The 17,019-nt window shown below is 46.8% G+C and overlaps 1 protein-coding gene across 1 annotated transcript in view; it reads left to right on the top strand.

Annotated features, from left to right (window-relative positions):
• The window catches only part of LIMD1 (LIM domain containing 1), a 49,519-nt gene that overhangs the window by 22,715 nt on the left and 9,785 nt on the right, over window positions 1-17,019 (top strand). The window contains exons 2-4 of the mRNA XM_037527678.2: window positions 1,540-1,641; window positions 14,625-14,692; window positions 15,987-16,049. Coding sequence (XP_037383575.1) covers window positions 1,540-1,641; window positions 14,625-14,692; window positions 15,987-16,049 — 233 coding nt within the window. The remainder of the gene's footprint in view (window positions 1-1,539; window positions 1,642-14,624; window positions 14,693-15,986; window positions 16,050-17,019) is intronic.

Consider the following 17,019-nt stretch of genomic DNA (forward strand, 5'->3'; position numbering starts at 1 on the left):
AGGAATGTGCTTCTGGAGGGGCAGAGGTGTGAACAGGAGGCGCAAGGGCATGAGTGTTGGGGAGGAAGAGACATGGAAAGGCCCCTGTAGGGAGCTGTGTAGGAAGTGATTCAACTCAACAGCTCTTTGTTGAATCCCTGCAGAGGCCACAGTTAAGATATGATCCTTACAACCCGGAGCCAGAAGCAGGTGCTATGTCCAATGATGGTGAAGGTGTCAACACCATCACTTCCACACCCATGGGTGCTCCCCTGGGTCCCCCCTGGCCTGGCTGCCAGCAGCACCTAGTCAGTACCTGGTGTCCCTGGAGGGATGCAGTTTGCTAAAACCAATATGTTTCTTGATTTAAGAGCAGCCTGGGTTATATATGAAATAATCAGAGGAAGAGAAATGCTGAGGCCTCTGAATTCCTCAAGGTTTTCAATTTCACGACAAGGGGGATACTATGAACTTTGCTGCTGGTGAGGTCCAGCAGCACCAGCTGTGTCGGAGGCTCATCCTACGCTCATAGAAGCAATTTCATAGCCAGTAAGAGAGAAGGTGCAAGGGACCAGGCATTGGGGAACTTGCTGGAGTGTTGGATTCTGCATACGGAATCTATACCTCAAGGTGGTGCTACTGTTATCCCTACTTTATAGATAAAGGTGGGACTAAGGGCTTAAATAACCTGACTTAGTCACTTAGCTCCTAAATCGTGGCATTCTGGATTCAGACCGGGCCTTCCAAGAGACCCTTTGTAGCTGAGACAGATGAGCTCGTCAGTGTCTTTGGTTTACAAGGCAGCCTTGACCGTGGCTCCTGGGAACAGGCTGAGCAGCTAGAACTAACCTCCTTTTCCTAAAATAAGAACTGATGCTGGGAAGACTAACAGATCACCGCAGACCGCATGGGTAGGGGCCAGTAGGGGGCCTGAGGTTGGAGCCTCTCTGGTTCGTCCTGTTGCCTTCAGAGCCAGAGACCCGGTGATGGAAGAAGACGTCATTGAGAGGGTCCTGAGGGAGGCCTGAGGACTGGAAGGGACAGGAGTGGTCACGGGTGTCAGCAAAGGCTGAGAGCTGGGACGCAGTGGGCCTGTTAGGAGCAAAGGAGCCAGGTGATGAGAAAAGCAGCGACTTTACACTCTGACCAGGTAGAGCTTGGGGCTCGATACTTTTTGTAGGAAGTGAACATAGTAAACCCTAGTTGGTGGTAACCATTGAGAATTAAAGGAAATAATTTAGTTGAAGTTGCCTGACCTGCGTGCTTGGCATGTTGTAATCATGGTGCCATTTTTCCTTAGCAGTGGGAACTTTGGGCCAGTGAAATCTTTGGATAAGAGAGAGGAGGTTGACAAAGCAAAGGCATTCTGCACATCAGCCCGCAGTAGGGATGGGGGGCCAGGGGGCCTGAGTTCAGCCTGGTGGCCCTTCCAACCTGATAGGGGAAGAGCGAGAGAGAGGCATTTCCAAGGAGCAACCCAACTGGCATGGGCCAGTTATGGGGGGATGGGCATCTCACTCTGTTTCCATCCTGACTCACTGGTGTGTTCTTGCCTTACAGGAGCCTGTGTGAAATGCAGCAAAGGCGTTTTTGGGGCTGGCCAGGCCTGCCAGGCCATGGGGAACCTCTACCACGACGCATGCTTCACCTGTGCGGCCTGCAGTAAGTGTGTGTTTGGGGAGGTGGTGTAAGGAACATGGGGACCAGGAGAAGGAGAAGAGGGGAGAGCATCCAACCCAAAGGTGGTTAATCACTTACCCTGCTGTGAAGCAGGGCCCCTTTATCACTCTTTGCAGAATCTTTGATTTGGAGGCTGCTGTGTGAGAGTGGGGGTAAATGCCTGTGTATATCCCCCATACCTGTTGGAACCTCTCAGCACGGCCACCTGTGGGCATCTGTGCTCGCGCTGCCTGTGCTCAGCTCAGCAGCCTGCTAAGTGAATTGATGGCGACCACCCTGGGAGATTTAACTTGTTGCAGGATGTTTGCTAAGTTGGCCAAGTAGTGAATGTGCTTATGTTATGGTCTCTACCAAAGATTCATTTTGAGGAGCACTTGGGGACAGGGTCCCATGAGACTGGCAGCTGCCAGTTAAAAGAAAACATGGCAACTTAGCCATGGAGTGTCAGGGGTGAAAGGGTCTTATCATCTGGCCTGCTGGTTCTCAGTCCTGGCTGCCCCTTTGAATCACCCCAGGAGATTTGCCCCAGTTCCACTGGCCAGCAGGATCAGAAGCTCTATGGTGGAGTTTCTAGATGGGGACTGTGTTCTATATTGGGTGACTCCAGGGAGAGGCCAGGGGCGAGCACCCTGAGTTAGTACCAGGCTCCTCATGGAAGCCTCTGGAGGAGGATAGCCTAGACTGAGATCTTCCTGAGCCCCAGACTGCGTTGAAGCAACTGGGCATGACCTCCACTAACCTTCCCAGCCTGATGGCCCACGTGTGTGCCAGGTTCTGCACCTCAAGCCTCAGTCCTCACTGCGAGTTCCTAGGAAACAACATGTCTGAGAGTTTATAGTCTGTACGTTGATCAGAATTTTCCTTTGTAGGGAAAACTGTAGAAGCTTTGAAATTGATTCAGAGTCTCAGCATCCTCAATGGAAACAGAGTTGTCTGGTTATGGATTCTCCTTGTCTTTGAGAATGTGACCCTCTGTAAGATGTAGAATTCTGAAGGCAACACATGAGCTCACAGCTCACGGCTGTGCGAGCTCTGGCAGCCATGCACTTCGCTGCTCTGGGAGGTCACTGCACGTGGCTTTGCCTGTCCATATATGGGGCTCGGCAGTCTCCCAGTTGTAACATCTCATTGGTTCCTTCTTTTATTGATGAGTTAAATAAACTCTGTGCAAGGGTTGTGATCATATCTTCTTTTAAGAATTACCTTTGTGGGCCTCCCCGGTGTTGCAGGGGGTTGACACACTACTATGAAGCTGTCCGCAGCCACTGCAGCAGGAGTTTGATCCCCGGCCAGGGAGCTGCCCACATGGCGCAGCAGACCTCTCCCGACTCGCCCGCTACTCCCCTCAGCAGTGTACTTTAGTAGATCTGCCTGTTCTACTCCCCACTCTTTCTGGTGAATCCTCTCACTCCCCCACCCCAACTCTGGCCTGTATCCCAGTTCTTATATGCATAAATAAATAAATCTTTAAAAAAAAAATTACCTTTGACTTTTGCCACTGGCAACTGTTTCTCAGTATTTGCTGTACTTTACAGGAAAAAATACTCAGTAGAAGCAGTTTTCTTTTGTCTCAAGCAATTACTCAAGCGTTTGAACTTAAGAAGATTGTTTGGGGAAAAGACCTATTGATGTGTTAGTTGGTTCTGTCTGAGGCTGCATGACCCTGTCAGTTCTTGTCGCCTGAGTTCATCCTGCTTCGGGTCAGACAAGCAGACACCTAAGGAAGACAGAGCGATTCGGTCGAGCCCTGTGGTCAAGCATTGAAGGCCACCGTGGTCAGGTCTCCGTCTTGTTGCCTCTGGCTTCTTTGTCACTGTCAAACTGAATTTCCCTTTTCTGTTTCTCTGTTTCTGGTCCCACTATTCCCCAGAATACCCTCTCCTCTAAATTCTTTTTTTTTTCCCCCCAGATTTATTTTATTTATGCATACAAGAACTAGGGTATAGACCAGGGGTGTGGGGATGAGAGGATTCACCAGAGACGGAGTGGGGAGTAGAACAGGCAGACTGACTGAAATACACTGCCAGGGATTGAACTCATGCTGCAGAGGCTGTGGATTGCTTCATAGTGCTGAGACTTAACCCCTTGCACTACCACGGAGGCCAACTATCCTCTAAATTCTTTTTTTTTTTTTAATTTCCTTTTTTTTGTTTTAAAAGATTTATTTATTTATACAAGCACTGGGTACAGACAGAAGTGCAGGAGGGTGAGAGAATTCACCAGAGCCAGAGCGGGGAACAGAACAGGCAGACTGACGAAATACACTGCGGAGGGGAGCAGCGGGCGTGACAGGAGAGGTCTGTCGCGCCATGTGGGACCCTTGCCGGCAGCCAGGGATTGAACTGGCGCTGCAGGGGCTGTGGGCAGCTTCACAGACCAGTGCTCAACTGCTGCGCCACCAGGGGAGGCCCTATCCTCTAAATTCTTAAAGAATTTAAATTCTTTTTTTATGGTGGGATATTAAACTATTTTTATTGAGGGGCTTCAGGAAAGCACTGAAGGGTTAGGTAAGATCTGTTGTCCTTTGGGCTATCAGGATCTCCCAGCTTTATAGTCACAAAAATCTATCCATTTAATGTCTGTCCGGCTTTTAGGATCGGGTTTATGCCTCCTTTTCCAGGAAGCTTTCCCTGCTCTTCTGAGTGGAAGGAACATTTTCTCCTGGATTTGGCATTCCCTGCTATTGGCTTTCATGCAGGCTATGAACCATATTCTGTTATTTTAGTACCAACAAATCAGGCCCTAGAACCTTTGCTGAAGAGATGAGGGCAAGGACTCTGCAGAGCAAGTACAGTGGCATTCCTGTTGGCCAAGGGGCTTCCTCTTGTGTCCAAAGACAGCTTCCTCCCCAGTGGCAGAAGTGCTTGGAGACCCCTGCACCCATCGTGTATCCCAGCAGCCTCTGTTGGTCAGTAGATATAATTTCCCTTTGTTCAGGCAACTTACTGATGTCCTGACTGCTTGCACAGCCATTTTCACTAGTGTGTTTTCCCTTCTAGATCTTGTTCAACTGTCTGTACTTTTTTTTTTTTTTTTAGTTTGAGCATAACACATGCAGTGTTGTATCCTTTCTGATTTACACGTGGCAAGTGCGGTCTTCATAATAATCATTTTAACAGTTTAACAGCCCTCAACTGAGCTGCACTACACTTGGGTATCCTGTAGCTCCTTTGGAGTGTTTTGGGTCTTACTCACACCCCGGAGAATGTCTTTGTGATTGCATCTTTCTGTCCCTCTGCTGAATTGTTTCCTTGGTGTTGGTTCCCAGAAGTAAGCATTCAGGGTGTGATGTGTGGGCGTGTATGTGGTCTGGTAAAGTCCCCTTCTTTCTTGACCTGCTCCTTGGGCAGCGTGTGTGTTTGGTTGCCATGGAGATGTGTGCTGTGAATTCTTTTCTTCCCCCACAGGCCCTGCCCACCCAAAGTGGCCTGGATGCGCTCAGGAGGCTGTTGGCACACCCTGGAGTGGGAGGGAGGGTCTGTGTGGAGGGAAGGCGGGGTCCTGGCTGGTGCCTGTAGACACTGAGCGTCTGGAAGCCGAGCCTCGAGTGCCTGCCTGAGGGGAAGCTGGCGCCCGTGTGTGGCTTGAGAGAGGCGGAATGAGAAGGAGGCAAAAGTGTGCTGGACAGGGAGGGTCAAGTGGCATTTTTGACACCTTCGGAAATAGACTGAGGGAGAAAGAAGGCCAGGCTCGCTCCAGGCAGTGTCTAGTCCCCAAAGTAAGATTTTGTTTATTTTGTAAAGACTGAGCCACTCCATCCTGGAGTCAGGATGAAACCTGTTTCCCGGTTTCATGGCTTCTGTTTCAGCCATGTGAGTTGGAAAAGCATGGACTGGGTAAGATCCCACTTGCTCTCCTCCCCAGAATCCCATAGGATGTGAGGCTGCCAGTCTTGGGGGGTGAGGACTGGGAGGCAGTCACCTTCAGGGCTGATGGGGAGGGTACCCAGTGTAGGCCTGAGCTCAAGGAAGGCCACTGAGGGGCAGGCAGGACCTTCCCCTCCCGGGGACAGCGCTGGATGCCAAGGGCCAGTGTGGTCACCCAGTGCTTCTCCTCCTGAGGGGGGGTCTGTCAGCTGCACCTTCAGAAAAAATAACAGTACTAAGACCATGTGCCCCGCCCACCCCACTTCCAGCAGCCAGACATTCATGCCAGATAGAGACTGGGAATGGAGTTTAGAGGGAAATCTCACACAGATAGACCCAAGCAAGGCACAGTCTGTCAGGCTAGTGAGGAGCCTGCGTGTAGAACATGAAAAATGTACCATTCATCACTTCGTGGAAAGAAATCAACTGGAACTGAGCCCTGAGCGGTAGAACAGAGGTTCTTAATGAATAAATCAGTGATTGGGGATTCACCAGCAATAAAGTGAAGAACAGGAGGATTCTTGTCAACTCTTCTGCTTTTCTTACAAAGCCTGAATACCTCCTTGGACACTATTTTCATTGACTTTGTGAACTGCCTCACCAACCCAGCCTTTGAAACACAGATTCAAAAATAGTCAAGCCTGAACATGGGAGGTCTCCTTTTAATTCACCACAGGCCTGCTTCCTTAACACGGGTATTGTGGTCTTCCTAGGTCTTTGACAGGTGAGCTTTCTCGCTTACTGTCAGTCCACCCCCACCCTAGACCTGAAGTCATGCTGACCCACTAGATTCTGTAGCCACCCACGAGGGTGTGGAGAATCCAGTTTGCTTGTGGTTGGTTTTATTGCAGTAGCTTGGTTGACACTTGAACCCAGGGTGGTGTGGGCCCTTACCCCTCGCCCCTTGTGCTCAGCCACTGCATGAAACACCTTTGTTAGCGAGAGTGTGTGCTAAAGGAAGGAAGCTGGCTCTGGACACGGGTCATGCTGGGACTTCTCAGGTCATTCGCTGCTCTGGGGCTGCGTGATGACAAAGGTTGGTGACTCAGATCCTCCTGAGTTGAGGATGCAGACCAGTGGCCCGGGACTTGGAACAGGGAAGTGGCAGGGTGCCCACACAGGAGAGAAATGGATTCAGGACCTGGAGGAGGTTTTTTTTCTTAAGACCTCTGATCCCTAAGTTTCTGAGTGGTTGAGTCATCCCAATATTTCTCATCATATTCAGCATTTCTGCATGAGTGGAATGAGTCAGCTGGTCCTAAGGAAAAGGCTGAAGCTCAAGAACGTGAGAAAGGAAGAGTGGGCGAGGGGGAAGTCAGGAACCAGCCCCAATAGACTGGAGCTGGACAAAGGGCTGAGGGGGTCGGGAGAGAGTGAAGAGGTGACCTTGACTTGACGCCTCATCAAAGGGTCTCTTGTCAATCTGTAGAAGCCCATCTGCTGGATACACTGGAACTGGGCTCAGACTTGATTTCCCAGATCAGGTTCTGTCAATCCAGTCAGAGGCCATGGATTCCCTGACCGTGGGAGCATATTGGATTTTTCTTTATGCCTGTGACATGAATGGAGTCTGGGTTTGGGAACCCTCTACATTGCAGAGGACAGCAGCAGCATGACCCACACTGTTAATTGTCCCCACATCATCAGCATTCCAAGTCCTTGCATGGATTCACAGTCAGGGCTTGGGTGGGAATCTACATTCTTGGCCTTCGGTCGTCCCACACCATGCGTGACTCCTGGTGGTTTCCAGTGTTACCTGTCCCCTCAACTCTTAGACTGAAGAATTGAGTCTGCCAAGCCAGGGGCATGACACCCTAATTAGCATGAAGATGTTGGACCAACACCTCTTCTCAGAGACAGAACCCTGCATTTAGAGAGGAAGATCTTTGGTGGAGGTGGAACTTTGTTCTAGTGTTGTAGGGGCTGCCTGGTTCTCCTTGGCGCCCTTGTCTTGGTAAGAGCGTCTCTTTCTCTGGCAAACATCCTGTCCTTCACATGTTCTCTTAAATTTTCATCCTTAACTCTAACTCTGTGATGGGTAATTTCATATGTCAACTTGACTAGGCCACTGGGTATTAGCAATACCTTTTAAGAGTTAACCTATCATGGAAAAAGCTGTTTGAAGAAGCAGATCGGGCAGAACTCTGTGTGATGATACAAATTTCCACAGCTGCCTCAGTCACCAGTGGCTGTAAGGGAACTGAAATATACTTGTTCAAGTACTTGAACTAAATGTTTACATTATTTTATTTTAATTCAGCTTGCCTATGAATGGCCACGTGTGACTCACCCTGTGGAGAGCACAGAAGAAGTTGCCAACTGGGACAGCACAATGAAAATACACTCTGAGTGATTGCTAATTTTTCACTTCCTGTCCTCAGGAACTGTTCTCATTGTTGGGTAAACTGCATTTTTGCTTTGGAGACAAGTATTTTGGAAAATGAAATTTGTGGTGAAGCCTTACAGCTAAGGGCCAATTACTTTTCCAGAATACGAAGTTGTTTCTATTTCCAGAGGAAAGGGGGAATGGGGAGGATGGAGAGTTCAGCTTTGTCAGATGATGCGGTTGATCTCCCTCTGGCTGTCTCAGCTGCTGTTTGTGAGCTGCACTGGCTTCATCTGCCTTTTTCTCTGTTCCCTGAAGGTGCCCCCTGAAGGCAAATATAAAATATTCATTTACTGCATCTCTGGAAGTAACTTTTTGGAGTGGGTTGTGATGAGTCTGTATATTTTTTAGTCAATATTTTATAAACTATTATAATCAGAAAATAAAGAGAAACTTGGACTGCTGTATTCTTAACCTCTGGAAAAACTGATATATTTTTAGTGTGCATATCACTAGCTGTTTCCTGGTGTGGGAATTCCCCGGCCAGCAGCAGGATGATTCTGAAACTAAAGTGATGATGAGGTGATGCTGACATGCCGGCCTGCAGGGCTTGTGTTTGATGCCCATTGCTCGGTGGTGGCCAGGGCCTTAGTGCTTTTGTTTGACCAAGATGAATTGCATCAACTGGAGATGCTGGTTCAGAGGCAAATCTGAAGCCTCACCTAACCTAGTGGTTCTCAGAGTGTTGCCCCTAGATTAGCACAGCAGCCTCACTGAGGAGTTTATTAGAAGACTGAATTTGGGCCTCCCCTGTGGCGCTGCGGTTGAGCGCTGGGTTGCCAAGCTGCCCGCAGCCTCTGCAGTGCCAGTTCGATCCCCGGCTGCTCCCCGGCCACCGGAGGAGGGTCCCACATGGCGCGCAGACCTCTCCTGTCGCCCGCTGCTCCCCTCAGCAGTGTACTTCGGTCTTTCTGCCTGCTCTGCTCCCCGCTCTGACTCTTGTGAATTCTCTCACCCTCCCATGCTTCTGACTGTACCCAGTGCTTGTATAAACAAACAAACAAACAAACAAAAACAAACAAATAAATAAATCTTTAAAAAAAAAAAAAAGAAGACTGAATTCTCAGACCCCTCAAAGATGTACCAAGTCAAGATCTCTGGGGCTGGGGCCAGAAATCTGTTTTAACAGATCCACCAGGTGGTTCTGATGCATGCTAAAGTTTGAGGACACTGGCCTAATTTGGGGGTGTCTACCCCTGGACCACTCCATTTTACCCTTGTCTATATGAGCTCTGGCGCAGCACAGCTGGCTCCTTAGTCACACCTTCGAGTACGTGCCACCGTGAAGTGGGTGACAGCCGTGAATCTCAGCCCCACTCGGGCACAGGCAAACAGTCCAAGAAATCTACCTTCTTCCCCTTTCTTTGAGATTCCTTTTGAAACAGATAATAGAGTATGGTGGGCAGTGTTGTCTTTGCCCCAGAGAGACCTGGGTTCAAATCACAGCTCCTCTATTTTTGTTTTAGTCACATAGGCAGGTCTGCTTGTTCTCTTTAGCTTTGGTCTCCCCATCTGCACAGTGAAGACTCAGTGGAGCTCAACTGCCTGGGGTGCGGGTCATGTGATTGCAGGGTTCCCTCCCAGGCTGTCCTCCCGGCCCCCTGGAGTTCTCAGCCAGCTGTGCAGTGCCGACCTGTCCTGAGTCTGTGGTTTGGCGTCACCTAGTGGTGACAGGATGCTCTAGCTTTCAAATGTCACTGTTTGGGTCCAGTCCGTGCTGGGAACTTCCAGGACCTAGTGATTCCAGGAGTTTCCAGGTTAGTGGGTGTGTTTTGTTGGCCAGATATGGAGTGGTTCATCTGGAGAGGGCCTTCCCTCTACTTCCTGCTTCTCGAGACAAGGTCACTTGCTGTATCCTGCTTGACTTTTCCTTCCCCAGAACATGCCTGCGGGGGAGATGGGCGTTCAGCCCTACCAGGTTCTGTCCACGGGGGCACCATCAGGAGGGATTTTCACAGAATTAGCAGGACAGGGAAGCCAGCATACAGCGTAGGGAAGTAAGTGCCCAGTACTCGGAAAGTTCTTCTGAAAAAGAAAATTCCGTTTTCTTTTCCCTGGGAGGAGAAAAACTCAGTTTCATGACCAAAGCTGTGATGTGAACCCAGGTCTCTTTGGGGTGAAGTTGGCACTGTGCCCACCATGCATTCCTGTCTCTGTTTAAAAAGTAATCCTTGCACATATGAGACGGAGGAAAGTGGATTTCCAGGTCTCTTCTGTTGGGTGGGGTGAGCTGCACTATCCTCGGGCAGGGGAGCGCCACGGCTTTCATGTGGGGGACCCATGGCACTTGGACCCCACATATGCTTCAGAGTCTCACTGATCTGGGCTCCACCTACCCACTTACTACCTGGGCGAACCTCTCAGAGCCTGGAAATTTATGGAGTTAGAAGTCGTAGCCCATGAGTATGGTGATTTTAGCAAGAGGACAGGAAACCCAGAGAGTCGGGAGCAGTCCTGGAACATCACTGGCCCTAATTCCCTGGGACAGTGAGCTCCGGCATCCCTGCCCTGCTCTGGACGCTGCACGCCATGGGGATTATTTCTGCCTAAATCCCAGGTGAAGCCCCTCTATGCTCGCATGCTTTGTGGGTTTCTCTGTGAAAGGATGTGGCAGCACAGGAAGAGCATGGGAAAGGGGCTGATGGTGCAACAGCATGGATGGTGATGTTTTCAAACATTCTGGAAACTTGTTTAATATATGAAAGTTCAAATATAGCACTTGAAACACAGAAGGCAGCCAACAGCTGTTAGGGTATTTTTTTTTTCTCTTACTCTGACCAAATACAAACAATTATATTTGGATGTGGGATCCAGTTTCTAAATTTAGGTGATTTTTTTTTTTAAAAACTGAAGTAAAAACTGGAGTTGGAGTCAGAGCAAACAAAGGCCCCACCTTCACAGCTCTGTGGGAGAATCCTTTTTTCAGTGGAGGGGGTGAACAGGATAAAGGGAAAACAGGTACAGCCTCTGAGCCCCTGTCCTGGTCTCTGCACTTGGGACTTCTGCCTCTGGGGCAGGCAGCACAGGTTGTGTCTGGTCAGCTGGGCAATTTTTAAAAAGATGATGGAAGTACTGTCCACTCATATTAAAAGTTTGGAGGAACATACGAAAGTATAAAGAAGCAAACAACTATTGATCCCCCCACGATCACACATATACCATGTGCGTCCACTTGTGCAAATTTCCTTTCTCTGCATTTCTTTACATAGTTGAGATACATAGTTTTTTTGATCTTGCTTTTCACATTGCATAGTTGAAAAAAATTATAAAGTATTTTTCTGATTATAAATTCTAGAAGAATTTATTACAGAAATTTATGAAGCAAAAGGTGAACTTGCTCTCTCACACCCTTTACCTGTGTACCCAGTGCTAGAAAAAAATATTTAAATATTGAAATATATAAATCAGCAAGTGAAATTTCCCTTTAATACAACCTACCAATGCTACATAATACTAGCTCAGTTTTTTTAAAATCAAAGAAATTTATAAGATAGAAGTAAATAGAAAGTAAAGTTCTGTAATAATTGTTTGCAGTGCTGACTACTATTAGTTTTATTATATAGTCTTCCAGTTCTTTTCATATCATTGGAGTGTGTATATGTGTAAGCTACTGAATCTTAATTGTATTATAAATACAGTTTCCTAGCTTACTTTTACACTTGCTAATTTATTTTGAATGTCCTATAATATAAACATTTTTCAATATTGGTAATTTGGCATTTATTTTGCTACAGAATTTTCAACTTGGATTGTTGACAAAATAATTGTATTTTATGTATAAAATAGACTTTAAATGTTATACTATTTCATTCTTTAGTAATCCTCATTTAGATGTACTCTGTTTCATGTAATCATTTCTCTAAGGCTAGCAATTGAGATCTAAATATTTATTCGCATTTCAGATTCTTTCCTAAGCTAAGTCCCAGACAACCCCACTGAGTCAGAAATAAACATTACAAAGTTTCCTCTCCAGGGAGAGTTTATCATTTTACACTCTCACCAGCAGCTACAGAAACACACGGCATAGCAGTTCAAGCAGACGTGATCCTTTAAATGAGATCTAAGTGAAAAAGCTTGTAATTGATATGTGTTTCTCAGAACCCTAAAGGGTGCGAGGCTTTTGCATTTTCATGATCTGATTTTTGCAACACAGGTGACCTGTCCTCTCATAAAATAAATCAGTTCCCAGTTTGGATTCTTCAGAACCCCATTCTGAACAGGAGCCTTGTGTTCTGGTGGCCTTGGGCACAGAAGCCTCCTCTCTGGGAAATCTGTGTGGCTTCCAGGTGGCCACCTTGCTCCCGCCAGTGGCCTGATGGGGAGCTGCAGCCTCACCTCTGTCCTCAGCAAAACCAGCTTCTTCCCTGTGCAAAATCCCAGAGGGGAACAGCAAAGCAAAGGGGTTCCCCAGAAGGGATCTACTTGTGGCCAGACAGTGGGAATTGCTTTCCCTCATGGCTGGGCTGCTCTTTGTGGGGGGCTGTTTGTGTCCTTTTGTGGCAAAAGCAGGTCAGCTCTTGTCCAGATGCTTAATGGTGATACAAGGCAGAGAGGATACTCCAGTGAGCTCTTGTTTTCCTTTCTAAAACTTTGGCTCCTTTGGAATCTTTTTATAGAGGGGAAAGTTATAAGTAAGTAAATGAAAATAACTGCCATGGCTGTCAAAGGAGTTCTGAAATTTTTGTTATCCTAGTTTAGCAGAGTCAGGAAGTACTTGTGAAGGTTCTAGAATGGGAACCTTCTAGAAGAAAGGGTGACTGATTTGGAAAGAACAGGAGAGGAGGTTTGGAGAGCTGAAGACTCCTAACCTCTTAGCATATGCCTATGGGCCTTTTTATACTTCCTCACTCCGTTACAGTTTGTTTTAGGCTATGATAATAATATCTAGTCATTGTAGAAAGCAAAACTAAAAACCAGTCATTCCTATACTCAAAGATAATGACTATCAACATTTGGTAGGCATCTGCGCATACATATAATTTTGCCATCTTGTTGGTGTGTACACCGACATGTGTATCAGTATCTATGCTCACATGCATGTATACACATATTTTCACAGCTCCCTTTTAAAGTATTTTAAATATTTTTCTTTGTCATTAAATCTTTTTCTTGAATACACACATCTTTTATGGTTGCATAGTTGTGTATAAGCCATAAATTATTTAATAAGAGTTAGATGTTTGGTTGATTTCATTTTTTGTTTTTTTTTTTTTCAGTAATTGATTAACTGTTTTATTATCCTTAAACATGTATTGTAACTGCTTCTTTCCTTTGAAAATCAGTGTCTTATGCCACTGCATCCCCTTTCCTGGAAAATAGTTGCATACATACTTATGACTGGATATAAAATGTTTTTTCCTGAATACTTGGTTTGAAAACCTCAACACTGAAGTAGACTCATCTGTATCATTCATCTTTCCAGTAATAATTTAAGTACCTGTTACATGTAGTTACTATTCATAGCACTGGGTATGTTGCTTTATGTTGCATAGAAGTTTACTTATTTGATGTCATATTTAACATTCTTTACAAGATGTGCTTTTTATGTCTCACCTAAGAAATCCTTTTTCATGCCAAGGTCAGAGGCAGTTGCCTATATTTTCTCATAACAGCTTTTGTTTAATGGCTTATCATTTTTCTTTCTTTGTTTAGGTCTTTAATCCATCTGGAGGTTTTGGCTTTTGTAGTTAAATTTATTTACTTTTTTGGTGGCTTTTCCTTTGCATCCATACTTCGAAATCCTCTCTGTGTGCTGGAAACTCTTCATTAACAGCCTTTTTCCTGTCACTTTGATCTCTGCCTGCTCTGGGGGCTCTCGTATCTTGTCTGGGGGATTTCTCTTAGCTCTTTTAGTGTTTGCGACATTGGTAATTTGGCCTTCAGCTTATGGACTGACCCCATGGGGCTTGATTCCACCAGTGTGTAGCATTCATTCAGGTTCTAAGGCTCCCTGAGTGTGTTGGGTATGTTTTGTGCCCGGCACTGGGAACATTCTCAAATCTGGAAACTCGCTGGGTAACAGACCAGGGTTTCCTGTTGAGGTGGTCCTGTGTGCCCTGAACACATGGCTCAGTGTGTTTTTTCATAAGGGACCAAAGAAATTGGTAAAGTGTCTTATCTTTGTCAGTATCCTGGCTTCATAGAAACTAACTTACAGCTAAGGAGTTGGGGTGTTTTGAATTTTTTCCTACTTCTGCCTACCTCATTTAGATAAAGAGAAAACAAGAAAAATCATTATCCTCCAATAATGTATGTTTTATATAGTTCAGTTAAAAAAGAGAGAGAGAAATTGCCAGTTGATCAGTTTGTAGGACCTTCCTGGTAGGGTGTCTGTAGGGTCCCTGCATGCCTATCAGGAGGCCTGGGGCAGTTTCAGGAGTCTGTTGCCTAGGCCGGACCCGCTCTCCATCCTGTCAACAGATATCCCACAGCCTTCTTTCTCAGCAGAGAGGAGGTGCTCAAAGTGGTATCGGGTGGTTCCCCAGTCAGCCCTGGGGTCTTCCCTCCACGCAGCACCCGCTGGGCGGCCCTGTTCTCTCACCCCAGCCTGCCCTTCCCCGAGGCCCAGAGCAGCTAGTAACCAGTACCAGACTTTTATCCATGTAGGCATTTTTCACATGTTTGCTTTACTGAAAAGATTTTACCTTTCTTTTCTCTTTTCTCGCTAGCTATCAGCATTTTCTTCTCACTCTGTCTTTGTATTTTTTCCCCAGGTCGGAAGCTGAGAGGAAAAGCCTTTTATTTTGTCAACGGCAAAGTGTTTTGTGAGGAAGATTTCCTGGTGAGTTTGTCACCCAAGCCTCCTCTCCCCCCAGGCCTGACCAGAGTCCCATGGTGAGGCCTGTGCCAAGCAGAGAAGGTGGTTTCTTTCTGTGGTCCTAGCATTCTGGGAAGCTGCATGGCCAGAGAAGAGGTCTTGCCTTCTGTAGATGCATGGGATGGCTCTTGTTTGTGAGGCAAATGACCAACCACACAGCTTTGTGCTTTGAAGGGACTTAAAGGTCTCTGGGCCTGCCCTCTTGTTACCTTCCCTCTTTCTGTCTACTCCTCCATCTTTAAACCTCCGGGTGAATCTGGGACAAACCACCAAGGGCACCATGGGGACCACAAGGTGGGGAGGTATGGAGCTTGTTCGCAAGTGAAAATAAGGGACTGCTGTCCCTAGAATGGGGAGAAGGTTCTGGGCAACAGAACCTGTGCCATGTGTTAAAGAACTGCAGGAAGTTTCCTTTTCTTCTACCGTCCTTTCATTATAGTTTCTTTTGTTAAGCTCTGTTTGCAAAGTTTAGGTTTCTAGCATCTCCCAGTGTATAATACCTACTATCTTTTTTGAAGTGAGTACCTCATTTCTCCTAAGATTCTAGCGAGATGTGTGTGTGTATGTTGCTAAGGTAAGGTAGATTGTATTCATCAAGTTTATTTGAAGCCAGCTATAAAAGGCATTGGCTTTTTAACTAGAACCAGGTTAGAATTTGAATTTTGTCCTTATGCCTAATAAGCTGTATGACCTCCAGAAGGTCACTTAACCTCACTGCACTTCCCTTTACTTCCATGTGAGAAATGGTACAATATTTCCATTGCAGATTTATTTTAAGGATTAGAGCAAGGGAATCAATCTTGTTCTTGCATCAGAATACCCTGAAGGGCTCCTAAAAACACTGATTTTTGGGCCAAGCCTTGAGTTTCCAATTCACTAGGTTGGGGGGGACCCCAAGAGTTGGCATTTCTTCTAAGTTCCCAGGTAATGCCAAGGAACTCCTCTTTGACAACCACTGAATTTAAGATGAAAGCCTCTCTGTGCATGGCCTCTTACACAGAGCCTGGCATGCCGTGGCTGCCCAGGCACAGCTGATACCTGGGCGAAGGCACTGGTATTTGCAGTGACTTTTGTGGCAGAGGACAGCTGTCCCATGGTTTATCACACAGCTTTGTTGTCCTTGGGGAAATGACAGACTCCTGTAGAGAGTGACACATCTCTCTGAGAAATGTCTTGTAATTCTCCTGATGGGCTGGCTGGGGAGTAGCTGATTCCTCTCCGCTGCCTGCGTGTAACGTTCCTTTCCTCTCCTTTGCAGTACTCTGGCTTCCAGCAGTCTGCTGACAGGTGTTTTCTCTGTGGACACCTGATCATGGACATGGTGAGTAGGGTCAGCTGAACAGGAATACCTGGTGGCAAGGGGAGCCATTCAGAGACCATACTTCCTATTTAAGAACAGTGTTTACTACTCTGATTTGTAATTACGACTGGTTTTATGGAAAGAAGATCCTGTGGCGTTCAGTTTGCTTGCTGCGGCAGAACCCACGTTCTTGCCTTGCAGTGCTGTAGCATCCTTAACTGCTCTGTCTGATGACACCTTCTCCTGTGGGCTCTTTGGATCTCACTGGCCTCCATCTAATTTTCTGTAATCCTTGTGGTGTCCCAGGTGAGATGCTAAATGAGTCTGTTTTTATTTCGGAAATCTCAGTTACCTTGGGGGTGGGTGCAAAAAAGATCAAGACGATTGTTTTCTCGCCAGGTTCTGTCCAGCTCAGTTCCTTCCTAAAATGAGTTTTTTTTTTTTTTAAACATTTATTTATTTGTTTATATAAGCACTGGGTACAGTCAGAAGCGCGGGAGGGTGAGAGAATTCACCAGAGACAGAGCAGGGAACAGAACAGGCAGACCGACGATGAAGTACACTGCTGAGGGGAGCAGCAGGAGAGGTCTGCTACTCCACGTGAAACCCTCGCCGGTGGCCGGGAATTGAACCGGCACTGCAGAGGCTGCGGGCACCTTTGCAGCCCAGCGCGCAACTGCTGCACCACCAGGGGATGCCCCCTAAAATGAGTTTTGGGGGCTGTAGTTAGTCTTGAGACAGTAGAATAAAGAGCAGGTTTTATATGTGCCATTCTTCCAGTTGCCCCTGGCTCTGAGCTTGTCTGGGTCTCGTGTCTTCATCTTTTCAGTGGGGGACAGTGTTTCTATCCTTGCTGCCTGGCCGCCTCACAGGGCGAGGGTCGGGGGTTAAATACAGAGCTCTTACTCTGGCTTAGGGATCATATTGTTTGCTATTGGAGATGGACCCTTTAGAATTATTCTGGTCAGGGAAAATGATATCAAATTCTTTT

This window comes from Talpa occidentalis, unplaced genomic scaffold (assembly GCF_014898055.3).
Source record: "Talpa occidentalis isolate TD23 unplaced genomic scaffold, MPIMG_talOcc4v2.1 talOcc4.10, whole genome shotgun sequence".
NCBI lineage: Eukaryota > Metazoa > Chordata > Mammalia > Eulipotyphla > Talpidae > Talpa > Talpa occidentalis.